Consider the following 18865-nt stretch of genomic DNA (forward strand, 5'->3'; position numbering starts at 1 on the left):
ACGTGTATTTGTGTGTATGTAAATGTAATATGTAGATGTGATGCTGCTATGATGCAGATCAGTGTGTTCACGCTTCCTTCAAAAGAAAGTGTTTTATTATCCCTGGTTCAAGATTTTCCCCACTGTGGAGCAGAGAGCCCGGCAGTGTGGTGGTGGAGGGGGGTGGTTGCAGGGCGAGGCAGTGAGGCAGACCCGTGTTTGGGTTTAATATGATCGTCTCTCCTGCAATCTGGCCTGGCAGAGGAAGCATCAGTGTGCTCTGCAGTCTGAATAATTTATAGGTTCAAGAAGCTGCAGAGTCTGCAGCTCAGCTGATAAATCCCCCACTGATGGTGTCAGACACACAACACAAAGGCTACAGATCAACATGAATATATGTGTGTGCCTGTACATGTGTATGTGTGTGTGTGTGTGTGAGAGAGAGAGGGAGTGAGGGCGAGAGACAGAAAGAGTGTTGTCATGCATGATTTAGTGATGATTCCAGTATATTGGTGTTTGTTGCGCTTGTGTTTGAGAATTGAACATGAGATTATATTCACATTTTGCTCTTTAATTAGCACAGGCTGTGGCTAATGGCTTATGTGGTAATGTTTTCTCAACATGACTTTGGTTTTTATTTCAGTTTTTCATGATGTGCAAGACCTCTGTCAGGGATCTTATCTTTGAGAGCATGTTTCTGAAGATGTGTTGAAGCTTTGATTTTGTGTCTTTAACCTGTTATCTCTCATCCATGGAGACTCTGTGTCAGCATTCAGCTTTGTATACTTGATGAATACGTTTAATGTTAATCTATATTTTATTAATTGCCAATAAATTCCATAAACGGACTCAAACCAACATAGTGTTAGTTCACCTCCTCTGACTTCCCTACACTGTTACCGGGTGAAGATATCACAAGAATATATTGCTTCATTCATACTTAGATCAGCAAATTCCCAAAACAGCTGCTCACTGTAGACTGTAGTTAAGAAACCTTACTTAAACAGGACGCTGTAGTGCATTTGTTGAAGACAGTGGGTTGATCCACATTTGAGGCTGACTGCACCATCAGGGCTCAGACATGGTCTTAAGCTAAGTCGGTTGTAACTTGGCATTCTAAGCTTGACTTAATGCACCATCTAGGCTAAGACTGGGCCTAAATCTTACGCCTAGTCAGGCCAGACATTGAGCTAAAATCAGCACAGCTTGACAAAAGTGTGTCTCACATTAGACTTTACAGCCAGCAGGCATTTAGATGGGAGAGCGGTTTCAATTCTGTTTGAGAGAACAATTTCAATTTCACTTTTACCGGACCTGCAGTTTGTGTCGCACCACAACACAGTGTTCAACTCCATCTACAAGTCCACCACCTGCCAGGCCCTCCACCTGCCAGGCCCTCCACATGGTGGCGGCAGCTCAGTGGCACTGAACCTTCAAGTAACTGTATGCTGTCTTTATTCTGACCTGTTCATTTCATCCCTAAAATTCTCTAGAGATTTAAGCCGAATAACGAAACAAATGTTTAAAGGTGGAGGTATGTAACTTGGAAAGAGCAGGAAACAGCTAAATGTAGTTAAAAAATAAAAGTCATCCACTGCAGTGAAAAAGAAGGTTATGAATAAAGTAAACAAAAAGTTAGCGGATTCAAGTATGGTGATCTGTCCTAATCAGCATCACACAGAGCACATGCAGTGCATGCAAAAAAATCAACTAGGCCACGTGTTTGATCAGCAAACTAGAAATATGTTTCAATATAATAACATAATACAATCAAATGAAAAATTTGGTACATTTATTTCATCATTTGCTAACCCTTTTTTTCCCTTCTCCTTTCAGTGACATGTATGTGGCAGTGCAGACATTGTGTCTCCAGAGAGTAGTTGGTTCAAATTACTCTGTGACTAATATTTCAGCATGCTACCTATGGTGGTGTAAATGTGGCAGGACACTACATGTACATTATGCAATGTCCATCTATTACAGTATAATTACTTTTATTATCACAGGTGAACGTGTTGCTCTACATACCTGACTCTGGCCCTGATTGCTTCAGAAAAGCAGCATTTTTAGATTTGCTTCCTTAATTTTCACGCTACAGTATCATTAGCTCTTCTTTAGTGATAGCATGTCTTCTGCTACCACTAGGAACATTTTTGATCTGTGCAATACAATATGATACAACTGTAATATTAAGTATCTCTCAATCTATCCTAATGTGCGAAATCTGAGTGGCAAGGCTTGGAAAAAAAAAAATATAGGTGAATAAATCATGACATACATGAAGCATGTAACTTCATTCAAGCTTGACAAGACCAGAGATCAGATCTGTATGGAAGAAACTATAGCCTTCCCTCAATTAATATAAATAAAACAAACAGAAATAACATATTTGAATGTTCATCCCATCTGAGGTTTGACTGGATCTGTTTTAATCACACCATATGTTTGCTCTTCTTCTTCAGTGGATAATGGCGCCAGACTGGAGAATTAACACTACCAGCCAGTTAAGTCCAGTTCTTTAAGTTCTGATATTCACATAACAGAAGTGGATGGAAACTTTCCAAATTTCTGGAAATATGGAGTTAAGTCCCATTGTATTTGGATAGAAACGTGGCTAATGTCAGATGTCAGGACCTTTACAGGCCAGAGCCTCAGCATTACAAAGATGAGAGAAAACCTGGCTTGGTGAGCCAATTAGAAACAATCAAGTGAGAAAACACAACATTCCCCTGAACCCGGCTTATATTTTCCTTCATGCAATGCTTTGAGGTATTATCAGTGTGTCACACATTTGATGTTTACTATGTCAGCTATGCACTGTGTCTCCAGTGTCTTCAGGTCAGATTTTCAAATCCACGTTTCAATCAGTGATGGGACTTTTTCTCAAAAAAAAAAAAACTTCTCTACTGACTTCAATGACATCATCCATTCCCCATGGCAGCTGCAAATCAATATTATCTTTTGCTCTCCTAGACTAGAGTATTAGGAACTCACCTGTCCATTTTTAGTGCTTTCACAGACTATGACAGCATCGTTGCCCCCAGAGATGGATGGAATGTTGTCATTGACATCCAGGACCTGGATGGTGACTGGGACATGACTCACCATATGAGGGTTATCTGAAAAGGAACACAATTAACAGGTTGAAGTACCTGCAGCTCTTCTGTATTTCTTCTTGTTTTCTCTTACTGACAAAGTGAGTAATCGCTTTATTTTTGTATTCGCAATGTCAACAAGAAAGCTATTGTGCTGAACAGGTCAATTTGACCAGGTATTATTTTAGTTATTTAAAGAATAGGTTTGTTGTGAAGCTAATTTACACATTGCAGATGTGCGCCATAATATTAATGACATTCTTATTCATTATCAATTATAATATCAAACACAACAAGCCTGGAGGCATGTAACTATATGGATCAATAACCTACAGTTAATCATTTTTGTTATTGTTGTGTCACGTGTCTCTTGACATGAGATTGAGTCTTTCTGTCCAAGTAAAAGCCACAAAGGAATCAGGAGTAAAATCACGTGGAGGAAACCAAAAAACATTTTGTGGGCCAACAATTACTGGATGAAAAGCTATTTTAGACTAAACAATCACAATAAAAAATACAGTGCTTAGATTATTAGCAGTCTTTTAATCAAATAATATTATAAGGGTAAATGGTATGGGTGTGTGTATCTGTATAAATGTGCAACATCGTGCAGAAGCAGTCATCAATTCATTCATTCGACAAAACAAAAAGTCCCAAAATGCAGTCCTTTCAATTATAGAATTTAGCTCCAGTCCCATTTGATTTCTCAGTCTAATGGTCATAATTATAATATTTCAGAGAGAGAAATAAAGAAAAACCAAAAAGAAAGAAAGAAATAAAACGCAATGCAAGCGTTGTGAAGATCCAGCCCTATTAAGGATTCCTAATTCCAAAATGTTTATGAAGCATCATGGTGCTTCATAGACATCAGTTATGTCACACACAGGAAACATTGGAGTGCTGAAATTTCAGGGTTAAACATTGAAGAGTAAAAGTCCCAAAGTGTCATTCTAACACATTTTGATTTATATGGTGTTCAGTGTTGGCTTTATTTGACAGAGTTGATCACGTCAGTGTTAACTCAAGTTAACTGAACTCTGTACAGATGTTATTAAGTTCCACCAACGCAAGACATGCATTTCATTTCTTCGTTGGTGCCATTTTGTTCCTTGTCATGCAGTCCTACATGGTATGTGCAAGTACGTCAAACTGCCAAAACAATTGATGCTGTGAAGTACAGTATATACAATGAAACGTCTACGGAGAGTATTTGCTTTAAAAGCTGTTTGTTGCCGAGGCTGAACTGCAAATTTGTCCAGCTAATGTTAGCTAACCATCGATGCTAGTGGGCTAATTTAACTTTATCAATCATGACTTGTCAAGAATTCACATGCAAGGTCAAAGTGCTGCAAAACAAAGCGTTGCTTTTTTACTGTATACATTTTTGAGCCACAGATGTGTTTTCTTTAGTTTTTTTGGTTTGCTTTCACCACATTGAACATCAAAGGAGTCACGAAAACTTGTGACTGGGAACAAGCTTCATCTTTCACTGTTCTTCCCTTAAATATTGATTTAATGTTACTTTGTCAGACTTAAACAGAAATACAGCCAACAGCAGAAGTATGTGAAGTTGGATGAGATTGAAGGAAGGTTTAACTTTCTGCTATTCCATGAAAAAGGTATTTAATGTCACTGTAACTTGCCTTTGGAAAAAAGTTTAAAAATACACTTCTACTCAATTAAAGCCACATTCTGCAAGTTCCTTAATGTTGCATACTCTGATTTCTTTAACGTTACATGCCTCAGCAGACTCTTTCAGTAAGGGGGTAAATTGCTAAATGTCTTCAGTAATGCACTATGCAGAGAAGCAGTGCTGACTTCAAAAGCAGAATCAGTTTTGTCTTAATGTCTTTTACAGTCATCGAGGCATTTTGCCTGCCACCTGATTGTTTGTTAGTTTGTATACAAGGATGCAACGGGGACAGAAGTGGATGCAGAAATATTCAGAGTCCTCTTTGGACAAGGCCATGTGGTGCTTTTAAGGCAGGTATCATCAAGCACTACACACACTACAGAATATAACGTTTTAATACATTCTGACTGGTCCTTTTCCTCTGATTCTGAGATGTCTGACTCAAGCTATAAATAATAAATGTTATTTTTCGGAATTCCTAGAAGAAACAGTGTGTGTGTGTGTGTGTGTGTGTGTGTGTGTGTACAATACTGTGCAAAAGTTCTAGGCAGGAGTGAAGAAATGCTCTAAAGTAAGTTATTTTTATCAGTTTACAAAATGCAAAGTGAGCGAATAGAAGAAAAATCTGAATCAAATCAATATGTGGTGTGACCACCCTTTCAAAATTCAAAACAGCATCAGTTCTTCTCTGTACACTTGCACACTCAGCAGGTAGGTTGTTCCAAACATCTTGCAGAACTAACCACAGATCTTCTGTGGATGTCGGCAGCATCAGATCCTTCTGTCTCTTCATGTGATCCCAGACAGACTGGATGATGGTGAGATCAGGGCTCTGAGGGGGTGGGGGGGGTCTCCTTGTTCTTCTTTATGCTGAAGATAGTTCCTAATGACACTGGCTGTATGTTTTGGGCTCGTTGTTCTGCTGCAGAATAAATTTGGGGCCAATCAGACACCTCCCTGATGGTATTAATGATGGTATTTCAGATTTTTTTGTATTAATTTGTGATTTGTTAAGTATGTAAATTTGGTGACATGTTACCTTACAAATTAAAGACAATGATAAAAGCAATGCTATTCGATTTCTTTTGTAAGCTTGGTCATGTTTCCATGTCAAAGGTCTGGCTTCTTGGCCACAATTATTCCATGAAGACACTTCTGTCCAAACTTCTCCGGACAGTAGATGGTGTACCTGGGTCCCACTGGTGTCTTCTAGTTCTGAGCTGATGGCACTGCTGGTCATCTTCCGATTTCAAAGGGAAATGAACATAATGTGTCTTCATCTGCTGCACTTAGTTTCCTTGGCCATCCATTGCGTTTTCGGTCCAAGGAAGGTGGTTCGATCCCTGGCTAAGAGTCAGCATGTCGAAGTGTCCTTGGGCAAGACAATGAACCCCAACTTGCTCCTGAAGCAGCTTCAGTGTGTGAATGTGTGTGAAAGAACAGTCTCCTCCAACTTTGATTCCTACTGAATGAATGATGTGTGAATAGGTGAATGAGGATGTGATGTAAAAGAGCTTCGAATGGTCGAAATGACCAGAAAGGCTCTATACAAATACAGACCATTTATCATATACCATATTTATCACCCACCTGGAAGTAGTACCCACCCTGCCTGTTGGAAGAATTTCATGCTGCCCATCATTCAATCTGATGTCACCATTTGGTTGCTCAAATAAAGTGACTTGGCACTTTTGAGGGGACTCAAGGAGTTTCTGGACTGACTCCAGACCAGGGATGGTCAGGACACACATCATCAGGCCTTTCCTCTCTACTGTATGCCCTTAAACTTCCACGAGTTGCTCGGCTTTGCTCTCATTTTCTGTTCCATATTTAGTTGCAGTGTTACCAAAGTGCTTTGAGCACCTTGTTTGGGGACCATCTGTGCTGTGCTTAGGAGTAGCTTCTCTACATCAAGCCACAGCTGTGATGCACTTCGTCTCTGGGACACATCAGTCAACCCTTCCAGGACAGGGCTTAGTTTGATATCGGTCTCATAAAAAGTGACATTTCTTACAGTTTATGGTTGTTCTATGAACTGCATGGCGTACCTGTTTACCTGTAAATTACACTGGCTGTCACTGAACTCACTGTTATCAGCATCTATCTTTAACACTTCTGAAAGAGGACCATCTGTCTGCAGCTGAAACAGCGAAACTAATGCAACTTTAAAATTCTACATGATCCTAAAACCCATGCCCGATGATGAGAGACTCTGAGGCTCTGATTTGGTTATATGTCTGCTTTAAACAGACAAGCTGTGTGCCACCTCAATAAAACGTGCCTAATTTAATCACTCTCTAAATTATGATCAGATTGCTTATTGCTTGGCAGTTGGTAGCAAAATGAATGAATGAATGAAGTAGCTAAATATGCTGGAAAATATCCGAATGTCATCCATCCATTTCTTGGATCAAAACTGTGGCATATCACCAGTTCTAGCAGGAGTCAGTTCAGCAAGAGGAACGACCAGAAGTCACACCTATAATTCACTCAAGGATTTATAGGGGCTGAGAATACTGTGGATAGCTTTTCATAATCATTGCAGCACAACCACACAAACTGTCTTCTTTATGGTGTTCGGGTTTGTGGGACCAGCTTTTGTTTTTTATCAAAAGAAAAATGACACGATTAATTACTTTTTTCAAACTCAGACTCATTGGCCTTAGCTCATTCTCTGTGAAGAACATATATCAGAACACATTTTCAATGACTACACACTGTACACCCCTCCTACACATTTATATTACATACAGGATGTTCGGGGCTAATAAAGTGTGGAAACTGTAGGTCCTGTGTAAATAAAAATATCAAATTGGCTATAAAACTCTAATATGTATTAGTTGATTGTACACAAAATATTTTGGCTTGGTCACATCATTGTGTTTGTGTTGGAAAACTATCGTTATGTAGATTTAATGGCTTAACTTTGTCTTCTGTTTGTTAAATATTCCCACTTGATATGACAGAGAATTCTGTATTAATCATTGCACTAAAAATGTTGTCTTAAACTGAACTGAAGTTTGAATAAATGAGACACATTTAATTACTGTCAGGTGAACTCTGGGAGGTTTTGTATGCAAGCTGTATAATGCAATTAACACAGGGCATGTAATTAGGAAAAACTACAACATAATATAATATACAGTAAATATAATATGATTACATGAATCATGTGACTAAAATCCAATCTTGGTCCAGCGCCAGCTTTTCAAGAAAAAACACCACACTCAGAGGCCTCATCTGCAAATGTGAGTCATCAGTGGGTCCAAATAGGATACAAGAAGATTAGTGACATATCGCAGGCTGAGGACAGAGCTTTGATGTTCTGCTTAAAAGATAGAGGTGCAAAGCCTTAAAGGTGCGCAGGTTCAAATAAAGGATTAGACTAACAATGAAGAAGTCTGCTCTCCTCTGTGATTCTGTATTTTAATAGACTCTGACCGACTCACACAGCCTCTCTGACTGACACCACTGAGCTGCTGCTCTGGAACACAAGCATTTTATAGAGCGCACAGTTAGTCTTTTGATGTAACCAGGTCACTTACGGCCATAAGGCTTAATATGAAATATCAGTATGTAAAAACATGGGCCATAAGGATTATTTATGTCTGAAACCCCAATTCATGAAGGCTGGATAAATGTCTGCAGTTACAGAGAGCCTTAGTCATGGCTTGCTGACCATCAGCAGCAGAGAACACCTCCCTGTTTCTTCATTTTCTAGAGATGTTTTATCCACTGGTGGACCTCAAAGAGTCGTGGAAATGGTCGAGTGTTAGCAATGTGAGCAATACAGCTTCCACTGGGGTGGAGTGGGGAGCAGTCTTGCTCCATCAGTAGCTTGTGATCAGTACAAAAAATGAACATAATGCAGTGAAATTAAGGATGACAAACTTAACCGTTATGGTTAATGGTAAATACAGCATTACTGTACCTTGGTATAGATATACCAAGACAAGCTCAAACTCATGTACAACGCACAATTTTGAATATTTAAAATCTGCTTTGCAAATGTTTTAGTGCATTCAACAAGTTTGTTGGACCTTAAGGATGCAAACAATGCGTGTTGGTGAGTAACGCTGGACGTGAACATAAGAAAACTCCTCAGGTATAATGCTTAGCATCTTGCTTACATTTGTTAAGTAGCAGCAAACACAGAGCACAGCAGGCAGCACGGTGGTTAGCACTGTCGCCTCACAGCAAGGAGGTTCCAGGTTCGACTCTGCTGGGGTGGAGGTTTGAGCCTGGGGCCTTTCTGTCTGTGGAATTTGCACGTTTATCCTTCCACAGTCCGTAGATATGTAAGTTAATTACCCATTGGTGAGAGTGTGAATGGTTGTCTGTCTCTATGTGATGAACCTGTGATTGACTGACGACCAGTCCAGGGTGAACCCCACCTCTAACCCAATGTCAGCTGGGATTGGCTTCAGCCTCCCCACAACCCTTAAGGATAAAGCGGTACAGACACTGGCTGGATGGACAAAGTACAGCTAAGGCTGATGGGAATCATAAACCAGACTAATTGTGACACCTGATCAAGTGAAACAATTCATCTTGAGGGGAACATGACTGTAACATTGTTTTGGTACTGTAAATTATCTGGACCAGAGTTCATGGCAGTCCATCCAATAACCGTCACTCTGTGTGTTGTTTCGTTATTTAAACACAAATCCAGTTGATTCCTGATGAAGTGCAGGCAGTTAGATTGTTTTGCTTTTACATTTTACTGCAGACATAAAATAAGATGTGATTATAGCGATGATCACACTTATGGAGCATGAACGGATTAGGCTTTTACACACCACACACCAATTAGAGGCAGAACCCCCCAGAGATGCACCACCCTTCTACATTTACAGCCTGTAAATGTGCTTGGTGTGTATGTTGACGTGCATGGTTGTCTGCCGTGCATCTTTCTACTCATTTTATCAGCTTTGTGTGGGTCCCCAGTAGTTGTTGCTGAGCAAATGACTACCGAAAACATTTCTGCTTAATTAAAATGGTATCTATATTTGTCTATAGGTTATGTAAGATAACACTTTATAACAGTCAAAGTATTTACTAGCCTGGCACAGACCAATTCATGCAGTTAAACAAGACTCCTAATATCAGCATCCCTGCGGCTCCCCTCAGCTCTGTGGAGCATTTCAGTAAGTGTGAATTGACTGCCAATTTCACGGCCGGATTAGCATAGTGAGGTGAAAATGTGGTTATAAAACAAAGGATCATTCGATACGGGTTATATATCTTTGCTGAATGGCTGATTATACATGGAATGGCTCGGCGTCTCCCAATGTATCATGATATAAAGCCTATACAGCCTATTTTGGAATAAATGTCAGCTTATTAATAACACTGTCAGTAAAAATGTGAAAATAAGTCATCGCTTCAATCAATCTGTTGGTGGTACCTGATTCCTGGGTTTGCACCTGCATCTCCCTGCTTGTAGTTGGCTTGTAAGGCTTTTTTCTTTTTAAAATCTCTGAAGATCAGCCTGCCTACATCTGCACTGGGTCCTATCCCCGTGTGTCTGCCTACCAACCATGGCACTAACTTGCACTATTGAAATTTACAGGACCATCATAGAAGCATCTCAGTTGGGCTTTAAATCTTTTAGCTACATAATAGCTCACAACGTCTTGGGTTCTATTATCAATAATAATCATTCACAACAATAATTCTAACTCTTACTCACAGTACCTTCACTTCCCTTCACTTCCTTTCTGTCTGTGTATTGTTACAATAGATGAAGATGGAATTCGGCCCAAGCAAACACAACCAGAGACCAGGTTGGTGGTGGTGGCGAAGCGATGGTATTTGATGCTCTGGGGATGAGAACAGAGGGGTGTACTACGAGGTGAGATTAGTGGCTTAATCGGGTGTGATGAACGTAAAGCCGGGGTGTTCAGTCTCATGAGGGTGGCTTTCTTTTAACCTGGCCACCTCACAATGGTAACTTGTGCTGCTGGTCTGTAAAAAGCGCCGCCCTCTTTTCCTTGATGATATTCTCTTTGTATATTCTCAGGTTAGGGAAGACTTTATACTGTATATGGATATCATGATGCAAACATGCTGAAACGTACATTATGGTGATGTCACTGGACAAAGTTATGCGGTTAGAGTCGTGCAAACTGTAGTGTGGCGTCGTCACAGGAGCTTACATGAATTCAGCTGGTGATGTAGAAAATACTTTAAAGTCGGTATAAACTAATGACCAGCAAATGACAATATGGATCAGTAGACAAAATAAATAAATGTGTTTCCACAATCAGTTCTTTGATAGTAAACTTGGTCCAAACTGCAGACCTGACATCTTGTTTCAAACTCCGACTCGTCCTTAAGTCTCATCTCTTCTGTCCCTGTCATCTCTCCTCCTCTAAATCCTCTCCACCTCTGTGCTTTGCTTTGCTGGGTTCCTCTCAGCTCATCCCATTAGAAAGGGCTTATAGAGTGTGTCTGGGGAGAAACTCCTCACTGCATGTGAGGTGCTTTGTGATCAGACCTGAGGTACCGCAGGTCACATCTGAAAGAAGATCCCATCACTGTTTAATTCATCGGAGAGCTAAACTTTTTTTTTATCCAGTCTCAGCTGCAGACAGAGTGAAGATGACATTTGCTTCTGACCTCTCTGCTGTAAGCGTAACTCTGTGCTGACTTTAATAATGAGACAGCAGAGGAATATCTGCAGGTGTAGACTGAAAAATTGACTCGTTCTTTTACATCTGCTTCTCAATAATATAGCTAGACCTCTAGTTTCATGGTGGTCAGCTAACGTGTGTCCTACTGGTTGTGTGCTATACACAGCTGGGCCGGTCTGTATCTATCTTGATGTGGGTGTGTTCTAACTACAGTGTTCAGTTCAGTAGCATCTGTATAATATCATGAGAAAAATATCAAAGTCATTGTTGAGTAGCTACAACAGAACATGATTCATTTCAAATAATTTCACTAAGGTTAAATTGGATAAGGTTAACTCATAAGGTATAAATATAACGCCAACAAATATTCATATATACAGTTTGTATAAAGTATATCACTGTATAAGTGATGTAAGAAGAAAGAAATGAGCAAAGCAAACCTGTGCAGCTCCCTGCTCCTCTCTGCTGCAGCCTCAAGGCAGCATTATCCACTATCATAACCGTCTCTGTACAAACCGTTGAAGGTCAAATTGTGTTGTGAGTGATGTAGGCACCAGATTTTGACAAGGTAGAGTGTCTGAAGAAAACAAGACGATGCGTCTCTGTTTCCATTCAGTCCATCGTTAGTCCGTTACAGGAGGGGAATGCTGCAAATTGCCACAAAATATAAATGTCTCCTAGATATTACGACTATATACTTCTCATTTGCGACAGTAAATGTATTCTGAGGGACACATCTTTCAACTTTCAACTCTTCATAATCAAAATGATCATTTTTCTTGAATCTATTCGTAGCAGCTGCCATGGCACTGAACAGCGAGTCTCCTGTGTCTCCAATTGGACTAATCTGATAATATACTCGGGGGCAGGAGGTACCTTTGTTTCAGCTGTTGACATCCACTCAGTTCCAGTTTATTAGGACTGATAAATCCTCTGTCACGAACGTTACAGTTTTATCGGAATTGTTCTACAGAGGCATAGATCCAACTGTATGACCGTTCTGGAGGATGTGTTTGTAGTGCTGTTGACCTGTGCTGTACACAGAGGTGTTGAATTTAAGCTGTAATTTAACAGTTATTATTCAACCCCCATTGCAAACTACAGTAGGTGTATTGGCAGAATTTACAAAATCAGCTGTGTTCAATGACCAACGCAAACAGGAATAGTTCCTGTTCAGCTCAACACAACTAATATTACAGGTGTTTTCTCCAAATTCAACACAATTTGCCACTTATAATGACTACTGCAGTCTCAAAATTATTCAGCCCCTTCTTGACAAGCATCTTGAGTACTTGGGTTTGCGTGCTGAACTGCCTTTCTGTGGGTGACTGTGACGGCCACTCTAGTATCGCTCAGGACTTTTTTCTGAAGCCAAGCCTTGGTGGACTGGAAGTATGCTTGGGATCATTGTCCAGTTGGAAGGTCCAATGATGCCCAAGCTCCATCCAGACGGCATGACATTGTCTGCTAGGATTCCCTGACACTTGATTGAATCCATCCTGCCGTCCAAACGCTGCAGGTTTCCAGTGCCAGAAGAAGCAAAGCAGCCCCGGAGCATCACTGAGCCTCCTCCATGCCTCACTGTAGGCAGGGTGCTCTTTTCAGAGTCTGCCTCATTCTTCCTCTTTCAGACATACCGCTGATTCATAGACTTGAAAAGCTCCAAGACAATGATCTCCTCTCCTGACTGTTTGGACAAGTAAAGTGAGTGATTCTGAGACTGCAGCAGTCATTAAAATTGGCAGAGAAAACACCTGTAATATTAGTTGTGTTGAACACAAGCTAATATACAATACATATCATTTGCAGTGGGGGTTGAATTGTTTTGAGTGCAACCTCCTTATGTCTAATCTTATAATGATAAAACGTGATAGTAACTAGAGGCGATCTTGCAATGTGATCACACCAGCTGTGATGCTAAATTGATGTGTGTGTGTGTGTGTGTTGCACTGGAGCACATGATATGACGTCAGTTTGGCAAAAAAGCTGAACATCTGCATATTTCTTCAATATTCCAAAAAATGTTTTAGATAAAACTTCCCTTATCCCTTATTTTGGCATTTTGCTAAAATGATTTTACAACTCCAGGAAGTGAATACGGCAGGCTAACTGGGAATCTCAACCCAGTCTCATAGAACTTCATGAAATGATCACAAATAGAATCTAATCATTTTGCACAATTGTCAAACTAATATTTCAATTTTTGTTGAACTTTTGTTGGGAGCTCAGAAACTCTATTATTATTTCTCATTTTACTTTCTTTTTTTTTTTTACTATATCCGCTACATTACTCAACATGTAATCACAAGACTTTATCCTGTTTTTCTCTCTTTATTTTATCAGTTCAGGTTTAAAGTGTCCTTTGTATGTCAACAGTAGGATCGGTTAATGATTTTGTCAGTTTTTAATGGAGGAAGTGGCTCAACTATGGAGGTGAAGACACTCTTCCTCACTGTTGCCGCTTTCCAGTTTAACATCACTCAACATAAAAGTGTCCTTGATAGCTTGACAACAAGGCCACCGGTCTGATCTTCTCCTTTATTATAAACCTTTTTTTTTGGCCATTTTTCATAATGGAAGCGACTTCATTAGCCATGAGCCTCATCAACTGTTGCTATATCGTCTAGATTGCGCTGGATCAGTGGACGGAAATGATACATTAAAGCTGGGATATAGTAACCTGCCTGTTGTGGGTCAGTTTCATTTTGTTACTGCATCTTGCACCATTGTGATGCTATCGCGACACACAAGGTGGACTTTTGTTCAGCTTTGGTTTTACTTACTTGGTTTATTTGCTCTCATTTTACACTTTTAAGCTCTTAAGAGAGCACACTGTTGCCTAAACCTCAGTGTTTTTGACACTGTATCAGTTCCGAGACTGCTACCATGCTGTGGGTATCACCCTGCTGGGGGGGGGGGTTGCACACTGACGTAATGTGTCGTGACTCACGCTAACACTATGGATAATAATAGAACTGTGATTTGAGTTGATGTCGGAATTATTTCTCTGTTGTCTTATAAGTAAAGTTAGATAGGTGATCAGGTCCAGGTTCTCAGAGATCATTTCAGATCTTATATTCATTTTTCTTGTTTTCTTTTCTTTTTGTTTAGTGTTCATTTCCACTTAATTTCTAGGTATTTACTCATCATTTTTTCAAAAAGTTGTTGTCTGTGTGTTTCCTTTAACTCTACAACACTAACGTCAGGTGATTTTCACCCATTATTTTGTATCATTCACACAGTTGACAGTTGTCAGAACTGTTGTTCTTCGGCCACCCGTTCCTGGAACATGTGAGCCTGGTCCGGTGAAGCACAGTCTCCCTGCATCACTCACAACTGTGTGAATGATAAAAAAGAATGGAGCTGGGAACCACAGTCGTGTGGGTGAAAATCACCCGACGTTAGTGTTCTAGGGTTAAGGCACAAGTCAAAGGTTCCTGTCTAAGGAATACTACTTCTGATTGTGAGATTGATTAGACTGACTAATTGATTTGACTGATTTGTTATCCATTATTTTCCTTCTACCTGGAAGGTGGTGCTCCTAATTTAAATGAGGTAGAATGAAATGAAGTGTGGTGTATCTGCTACACATAAAGACATGAATACACATATTATGCAGCACCTCAGCTCATTGAACAAGCAACATTTGCAAACTGCCCCACTAACGTCAGGTTGCAGCTATGAAGCTAATTACCTGCTCAGCTGCAGCACATTAAACAGCATGTAGACGTACCTGCAAATGTCACAGTCTGGACCAGACCAACCAACTAACTTTTAAAATGTCAAAACAATACAGAATGGTATCTATCACCATTCTATCTTTGGCCAGTGCACAACCAACAATCATTTCGCAGCCTGGCTAACTCATAAAATGACTGTTAATAAGCCTCTCTGAGTGAGGACTAAGCCTGACATCAGCCGTTGATTTCATGGGGACAACTGGATGCAATGGTAAATAAACCCTGATGTCCTATAGCTTTCAGTCAGATGATTACTGAAGTCAGATGATTTATCCTGAAGAAGCCAAGATGTTCCAAAACATTGTACTATGGAATTGAAACTAAAAAGACTGCACCTGAGTTATGAGTATGCATCTTTTTCGTCCTGTGAGCCAGCACCTCACCAGAACAGTTGTTTTTCTTCTCAATCTTTGACAGCAACATGTCATATGAGAAGTCTGGAAATAAGAGATGACAGCTTTTAATTTCCGCTGATTAAACTCTATTCTCATTAAGACAAACTTTAGTGCAGAGACTTATTTCCCACTGGTTCACAGAAGGAGAGACAAACTGGGGAAACATCTTTTATTCTTTAATTACATGGTGGATGTCCCTTCTGCACAGGAGGTTTGGATCTTAGATTAATCCCCAGAGACTCAACATCAGGGTGACTGAGCCGCCTGGCATTTATGAATGCCCCCCTCAGCCCATTACTCACATTATTGTGCAGTAAAGGGTAGGAGAAAGGGTAATTGGCAAGATAAGCATCGGCTGCCAAGAAATGAGAGGGGAGGATCAAGAAGAAAGAACTGATGGTCTATTCCTCAGATGCCTTCAGCACAGACACAATTTCATCCAAACAGAGGTCCTGTCAGATCACTAAATGTATCTTAAAGTGTATCCCACAGAAATTCACAAAATTAAGTAGCCCCCTACAAATGTCCTTAATCTTTTATGTAATTTGTTTTTGAGGTCATGCAAAGCATCAAAGACAGATTATTATTCATAAAGTAATTCATCTGTACAGGCTTTTCTTATTCTGAGATGTTTTATAATTAACATATTGATTATTTTCAAACTTGTAAAACTGTGTGTTTTACAAGTTTGGGGGGGGGGGGGTGGTTTTGTTGACCTGAGGTTGTAGGGTCATGTGTCACACATTGACCAATGCTGGCTGTAAAGCTGGGTCCAGGGGTGTGTTTAGCATATATGTGTGAAACTAAAGGACTCTGGGAAACTGAGTTCAGAGAGGAAGCCCTTTGTTCAAAAGACAGAGACACAGGTAGTGCTTACCATTTGGTGAACTTCAACAGTAATTGCTGTGTATCATTTGAAAACTTTGCCAATATAATACCTGACAATCAGCACTGATAACAAAGCAACACTTACGATATATAATTTAAACGTGTAATGCAATATGCCAAACTGCTTCAGACACTTTAGAAATTCAGACGATAAAATATAAATGAATGTAAAGTCTCATGATTCCCATGAGGATTGAATGCAAATATTACCAACATACAAACTTCCTTTAAAATTAAAAGCAGAAACTATTAACATTCACGAAAGATGAAGAAAAATATCCATAGAATCCACTGCCACACCACAATATTCCCTCTATATTTGGATAAATGTCCTCAAAACTCACAATTTTCATCTTTTTGTATCACCTCAGGGCAGAACTCCACAACAAGCTCAAAATCACATGCACTTGACATATTTTGGCTGTAGGAAATCGTAATGGCCTGACATGTTAGCAAAATAATGTCTCTTTCACATCTCGCAGGCACAGAGCAACATTAGCGTTGATTTGGGACTGCGTTTGTGTCCACCTGATGAATGCAAGTCGAATATGCAACACCTAGCCTTTTTTAGCTCTGGTTTGTTCTCCACCAACTCCAGAGTGGTGTTCACCAGCTGGTCTCCAACTGTGTCCGTTTGCTGCTGAGCAGTGTGCCGGTGGTGGAGCATAGTAGCTTTTCTTATTTCTTTTTTTTTTTTTTTGTGATCGCTGAAAGTAGAATGATTAATTGTTCTTAAGTCATTGGCAGGTACTGTCATGTAATAACCTCTGTTGGAACAAGACTGACATGTCATTGAAAAACTGGAAGTGCAATCCTCACAGGAAAAAAAAAAACTAGTGCTTAGAGATTACCTTGCAGACACATACAGTTCAGGATGGGTCGATGGCATTTGAATGGATAGCTGGAGGGACTTGTACTGTAAATGGATGTCATGCTGATGGATGAAAACAGATCGATCAACACAGTTTGATCGGGTCGGCTGTTGCTGTGAACTTACCAACCTCTGTAGCCATCACAGTAATGTTATGCCACGCTGTCTCCTCCCGGTCTAGAGCCTGAGTAGTCCTGATGATGCCGCTGTCTATCCCGATGGTGAAATCCAAAGGTCTATTCTCTTCATTTTCGATGAAGTACCTGTAATACACAATGATATGATGAGGACGCCAGCCATTGAAACTTCAATCTTAATGAGTCCCTCCACACATTTATTAAGACATGTAAACTGAACCTGTTTCTAATTTATCTGAAAACTTGTATTCAGTTTCCTCATTAAAAGTTACATCTCCTCCTATCTCGTTGAATTATCCAGGCGTTATGAGTGAGACATGATGAACACAACATGCAATATCTGGTTTGTGAATCCTGATAATGACATGTAAGTCACGACATTATTGTGGGTCCCAACAGCGTCAGCATGAGGGCAGTCAGAGCTTTTTCCACCTGGCTGTGTGAAGTACTCCACACACAACTTCATCTCATCTAAAACAGTGAACTCCACCTTAAAAACTTAGTTTATGTGGTTTTGCAAGTCTCTAATAATTGGTGTTGGTGTAAAGCAATAAAAGAAATAGCATATCAGCAACCTGCACCTGGTCAAAAAGACTAGAAAGGAACTTTACCAGATTTCCTATCCTAAAGTACATGATACTATTTTACAAAATATACAAATGAACTAACATTCATTCATTATCAATATCGCTTATCCTTAAGGGTTGTGGGGGGGGCTGGAGCCAATCCCAGCTGACACTGGGTGAGGGGGGGGGTACACCCTGGACTGGTTGCCAGGGCTGACACATAGGGACAGACAACCATTCACTCTCACATTCACACCAACGGGCAATTTAGAGCCACCAATAAACCTGCATTTCTTCGGCCTGTGGGGGGAAACCGGAGTACCCAGAGAGAATACATGCAATCACAGGGAAGACATGCAATCTCTCAGAAACACAGAAACACAGAAAGGTCCCAGGTTTAAACCACAAAGCACATTTCTGCAGGCCAGCAGATTCAAACTTGGAACCTTCTTGCAGTGAGGCAACAATGCTGCTGTAACTAACATTCAATAATTCATATATTTCTTCTGGTTCTTTTCAGATGACATTAATTACATAACTGATAATGTTTTTAGAGAAGAGAACACCAGACTTGGCAGGTTCTCCATCGGTGCCCCGTTCTTTTCACAGATGAGAGCAGGTTCACACTGAGCACATGAAAGACATGAAAGAGTCTGGAGAGTCAGTGATGGTCTGGAGAGGCATGTCCTTGGACTACTGAGTCACATTGTGAGTTGCTGTGATGAAATTCACGCAAGTTGGATCAGCCTGTGATTTAAATCTTTTATTTTGATTGTCCAGCCCTCAGTGATTTCGGTTTCCATAAACCATTGTCACGTCATTTTGTTCTCAACAAATTACACAATCTACAGGGAAGATTTTGAACTTCAATATTTAGTCGAGATCTGATGTGTGATTTAAGTGTTCCCTTAATTATGTTGGTAGGA

General features: G+C 40.1%; 1 protein-coding gene across 1 annotated transcript in view; it reads right to left on the minus strand.

Annotated features, from left to right (window-relative positions):
• LOC139213727 (cadherin-18-like) overlaps nucleotides 1-18865 on the minus strand; it is a 107939-nt gene that overhangs the window by 18103 nt on the left and 70971 nt on the right. Inside the window, exons 7-8 of the mRNA XM_070844319.1 lie at nucleotides 17363-17499; nucleotides 2974-3098 (exon numbers count right to left, since the gene is read on the minus strand). Coding sequence (XP_070700420.1) covers nucleotides 2974-3098; nucleotides 17363-17499 — 262 coding nt within the window. The remainder of the gene's footprint in view (nucleotides 1-2973; nucleotides 3099-17362; nucleotides 17500-18865) is intronic.

The sequence above is a fragment of the Pempheris klunzingeri genome, chromosome 15 (assembly GCF_042242105.1).
Source record: "Pempheris klunzingeri isolate RE-2024b chromosome 15, fPemKlu1.hap1, whole genome shotgun sequence".
In the NCBI taxonomy this organism is placed as follows: domain Eukaryota; kingdom Metazoa; phylum Chordata; class Actinopteri; order Acropomatiformes; family Pempheridae; genus Pempheris; species Pempheris klunzingeri.